This window comes from Tasmannia lanceolata, unplaced genomic scaffold (assembly GCF_043159265.1).
Source record: "Tasmannia lanceolata isolate RefF3 unplaced genomic scaffold, GAP_Taslan_0.1 ptg000013l, whole genome shotgun sequence".
In the NCBI taxonomy this organism is placed as follows: domain Eukaryota; kingdom Viridiplantae; phylum Streptophyta; class Magnoliopsida; order Canellales; family Winteraceae; genus Tasmannia; species Tasmannia lanceolata.
The window spans coordinates 9,768,365-9,772,438 of NW_027518690.1; the positions used below are offsets into that span (position 1 = coordinate 9,768,365).

The following is a 4,074-nucleotide window of genomic DNA, read 5'->3' on the forward strand; positions in this document are numbered from 1 at the left end:
TTTTGTGGAAGGACTATCTTTCCCTCGAGTGATCAGCTCGGGGTTAATGGGTCCCGCCTGCCCTTTAAGGGGAGGTCTTTTTTTTCGTGAGGAGCATTTTTGGGTATTCTCGGGGGGATCAGCCTCGATGCTACCTCTGTCTCACTCCCTGTCTTTTTTCCGGCCCTTCGTTCATCGTGGACCGGAAAATGGAGATACACGTGGCTCTGGTAGAAATGCTATTCCATTAATTTGCAAAGGGAGAACATGTCTCTATTTCTGGAAATGACAAAAAGAAAACAAACAAAACACTCGTCACTTTTTAAAAGAAAAATACGGGCATTATCCTACCTTTCTACTGGAAAAATTCTCAGAGATTATCCATGCTCCAACTTCGCGGGACTGGGGTCCCGTCGAGGTGCTCTAGCTGGTAGGCCCCGGGGCGAAGTGCTCGAACGACCCTGTAGGGCTCCTCCCATTTTGGTGCGAGTTTCCCAGTGTTTCGGGGGTCGGATACCTCCGCCCGTCGTAGTACTAAGTCTCCGGGCTTTACTGTGCGCTTTTTTACTCGGGCGTTGTAGTATCGCGCCACCCTCTGCTGGTAGGAGGCGGCCCGGAGGAGGGCTTGTTCTCTTTTCTCGAGCACGAGATCGAGAGTGTTCCGGAGGAGCTCCGAATTTTCCCGTTCGTCGTAGTTCTCCGTGCGGAAGTTGGAGAGGCCGATTTCCAATGGAATGACTGCCTCGGCCCCAAAAGTCAAACTAAAAGGGGACTCCCCGGACGCTGTTCGTGGCGTCGTTCGGTAGGTCCAGAGGACACTAGGGAGCGCTTCCACCCAGTTCTTCCCAGCTTCTCCCAATCGCTTCTTGAGGCTATCACAGAATCTGCCGAACTCTGCACTTGCGAACTGGGGTCCGTTGTCTGTTACGAGTATTCTTGGAATGCCGAAGCGGCAGACCACATCATGATAGAAAAAATTCTCCGTTGGTTTTGAGTTGGGCTTCGCCACGGCTTTAACTTCGACCCACTTGGTGAAGTAGTCGATGGCGACGTATAGCATCGTGTGTCCCCCCGGGGCTTTTGGGAATGGCCCGAGCAGGTCCATCCCCCACATAGCGAAAGGCAGGGGCCCTGCCATCGCTGTGTATGGGGTGGCCGGTTGACGGGGGGTGGTGGCGAACCTTTGGCACGGGTCACATTTTCTGACGAACTCCTTGGCGTCCCTGAGGATCGTGGGCCAGAAGTAACCGTGCCTTACGATTTTCTAAGCTAAGATCATGCTGCCTCCGTGGTCTCCGCAGATCCCTTCGTGTACTTCCCGCAATGCATGCTCTGATTTGGAGAGTACTAGGCATCGGAGGTACGGCCATATGTATGACCGTTTGTACAGTCTGGGCCCATGGACCACGTAGTGGGCGGCTTTTGCGGTTAGGCGTCGGGCCTCCAGCTTGTCTTCGGGTAGTATCCCATCTCTCAGGTATCGCATGATGGGGTCCATCCAGTTTGGTGCTGGAGGAATTTCCAAGACTTGTATCTCATCCATGCTGGGGTGGGACAGTATCTCTGTGAGAACGGTACCGAAGTCATGGGTTTCTTCCGAGGCCATTTTCGACAGAGCATCCGCTCGATTGTTCATGTCTCGTGGTACCTGGAGAAGCTCAACTTCCCCCATTCTCTGCAGTTTTTCTTTTACCTTCTGGAGGAATCTCTTCATTCTGGGGCCCTTGGCCTCGTATGCCCCGTTCACTTGGTTGACGACCAGCTGGGAATCGCTATAAACTTTCAATTTTTCTGCGTCGAGCTCCGAGGCTAGGCTTAGCCCTGCCAATAAGGCCTCGTATTCAGCCTCGTTGTTGGAGGCTGTGAAATCTAGCTGGAGGGCGTACTCTACCGTAAACCCGTCGGGGCCGTGGAGGACCACTCCCGCCCCGCGCCCTGTTTTACCTGCTGAGCCGTCAACGTGCAGGGTCCAATGGGTCCCGTCGCTCTGTTCCATGTCTTCGCGAGTCGTTTGCTCGGTGGGGCCCCTGGTCTCTCCTATTGTTGCTGGTTCTGTGGCAGGGGCTGTGGATTCTACTATGAAGTCGGCGAGGGCCTGGGACTTGATGGTCGGTCTCGGTCGGACCTGTATGTCGAACTCTCCCAACTCGACGGCCCAGCTTACCATTCTGCCTGAGGTCTCCGGTTTTTTGAGAATCTTTCTGAGGGGCTGGTCGGTCAACAGTATTATGGGATGGGCCTGGAAGTAGGGGCGGAGTTTCCGGGCGGCGCTGACGACTGTGAGGGCAAATTTCTCTATGTTCAAGTATCGGGTTTCCTCCCCGTGCTGGGTCTTACTCACATAGTACACCGGGTGCTCCTTTTTGTAGCTCTTTTTGGCCAATACCGCGCTTACCGCCATAGGGCTGATGGCTTGGCCAGTACGGGCGGTGTTTGGAGGTATTGTTTCAAGGCGTCGAAGGCTTCTTGGCAAGCCGGAGTCCATTCAAATTCCTGTATGTTTTTCAGCTGTTTAAAGAAGGGCTGACATTTCTCTGCCGACTTGGGCATGAAACGGCCGAGGGCGGTGATTCGTCCCGCGAGTCGCTGTACCTCTACCGCTGTGGCCGGGGGCTCCATGTCCAGGATGGCCTGGATTTTCTCGGGGTTCGCCTCGATGCCTCTTTAGCTGACCATGAATCCCAAGAACTTCCCGGAAGTCACCCCGAAAGCGCACTTTGCGGGGTTCAGCTTCATCCGAGCCCGCCGCAAGGTGTCAAAGGTCTCTTGGAGGTCGGAGATGTGCTTGGAGGCTTCCAAGCTTTTCACCAGCATGTCGTCGACATACACCCCCACGTTTCTCCCTATCTGTTCTCGGAACAGCTTGTTCACGAGTTGCTGGTAGGTGGCCCCCGCGTTTTTCAACCCGAAGGGCATGACGGTGTAACAGTAGACGCCCTGATCGGTGACGAACGCAGTTTTTGGGATATCTGGTTCGTGCATTTTCACCTGATTGTAGCCGGAGAAGGCATCTAGGAAGGTGAGGAGCTCATGTCCGGATGTGGCGTCGATGAGTTGGTCTATGCGTCGGAGAGGGTAAGGATCCTTTGGGCAGGCTCGGTTTAGGTCTGTAAAGTCTATACAGGCCCGCCAGCCCCCGCCGGTCTTCTTGACCATGACCACGTTGGACAGCCACTCGGGGTACCGGATTTCTCTGATGAATCCGGCTTGTAGTAGTTTTTCCACTTCGGCTTTTATGTGAGTTTGGTGCTCTATCGCGAAGTTCCTCTTTTTCTGCCGGACGGATTTGATGGTTGGGTTCACGTTTAGCTTGTGAACAGCCAGTTCCCTAGGTATCCCGGGCATGTCCTGGGCGGACCATGCGAACACGTCTTTGTTGGCTCTAAGGAAGTTGATCATTTGGTCTCGTAAGGCGCCTCTTAGCAAGGAACTGATCCGGACTTGCTTTTCTGGATGCTCTTCGACTATAGGGATGGAGTCTAGCTCCTCGGCGGGCTCTCCTCTGATTGTTCGGGCTCGCTCCCGGGGGTCTTCGCCCCCAATCGCAAAGTTTTCGGTCGGGGCATTGCTTCCTTTTAGGCTTGCCGCATAGCATTGGCGTGCTATCATCTGTTGCCCCCGGACCTCCCCTACCCCCGTTTGAGTGGGGAACTTCATTTTGAGGTGGGGAGTGGAGACTACCGCTCCCAAGTCTCTCAGGGCGGGACGCCCTATGATGGCGCTGTAGGTGAACGGTATGTCCATGGCCATGAAGGTGGTCAAGATGGTTTTCTGGAGGGGGTATGTTCCGAAGGTTACGGGTAGGTCGATTTTGCCCTTGACTCGTACCGATGCTCCGAAGAACCCGTAGATGGAGTATTCCGCGGGTCCTAGCCTTTCTTCGCCTAGTTTCATCTCTTCAAAGGTTTTGAGATGCAGAACGTTGACCGAGCTCCCCGTGTCGACCAGGATTTTTCCTACGTCGAAGTTGGTGACGACTAGCCTGACAACCAGTGCGTCGTCATGGGGGACTTGTAGTCCTTCGAGGTCTTCTGGGGAGAAAGTGATGACCTGATCTTTATGTGGAGGATCTATCCAGGCCTTTTTGGAAGGCAT

General features: G+C 54.3%; 3 protein-coding genes across 3 annotated transcripts; all 3 read right to left on the bottom strand.

The window, feature by feature from the left end:
- Positions 1-252: 252 nt before the first annotated feature.
- LOC143890939 (uncharacterized) lies at positions 253-1,117 on the bottom strand. The gene is made up of 2 exons (XM_077395610.1): positions 497-1,117; positions 253-258 (listed from the first exon to the last, which is right to left on the bottom strand). Exons 1-2 carry the CDS (start codon positions 1,115-1,117, stop codon positions 253-255), a joined length of 627 nt encoding a protein of 208 aa, XP_077251725.1.
- Positions 1,118-1,243: 126 nt separating this feature from the next.
- On the bottom strand, positions 1,244-2,464 carry LOC143890940 (uncharacterized). The gene has a single exon (XM_077395611.1). The coding sequence runs from the start codon at positions 2,462-2,464 to the stop codon at positions 1,244-1,246; it is 1,221 nt and encodes a 406-aa protein (XP_077251726.1).
- Positions 2,465-2,643: 179 nt separating this feature from the next.
- On the bottom strand, positions 2,644-4,074 carry LOC143890941 (uncharacterized). Its single transcript, XM_077395612.1, has 2 exons — positions 3,205-4,074; positions 2,644-3,063 (listed from the first exon to the last, which is right to left on the bottom strand). Exons 1-2 carry the CDS (start codon positions 4,072-4,074, stop codon positions 2,644-2,646), a joined length of 1,290 nt encoding a protein of 429 aa, XP_077251727.1.

Excerpts from the sequence above, each read along its gene's own strand:
- LOC143890941 (XM_077395612.1), bottom strand. The coding sequence starts at position 4,074 with ATGCCTTCCAAAAAGGCCTGGATAGATCCTCCACATAAAGATCAGGTC. Across the intron at positions 3,064-3,204 it reads AAACTCACATAAAAGCCGAA|GATCCTTACCCTCTCCGACG; the intron begins GTGGAAAAACTA and ends GCCTGCCCAAAG.
- LOC143890939 (XM_077395610.1), bottom strand. The coding sequence starts at position 1,117 with ATGGCAGGGCCCCTGCCTTTCGCTATGTGGGGGATGGACCTGCTCGGG.
- LOC143890940 (XM_077395611.1), bottom strand. The coding sequence starts at position 2,464 with ATGGACTCCGGCTTGCCAAGAAGCCTTCGACGCCTTGAAACAATACCT.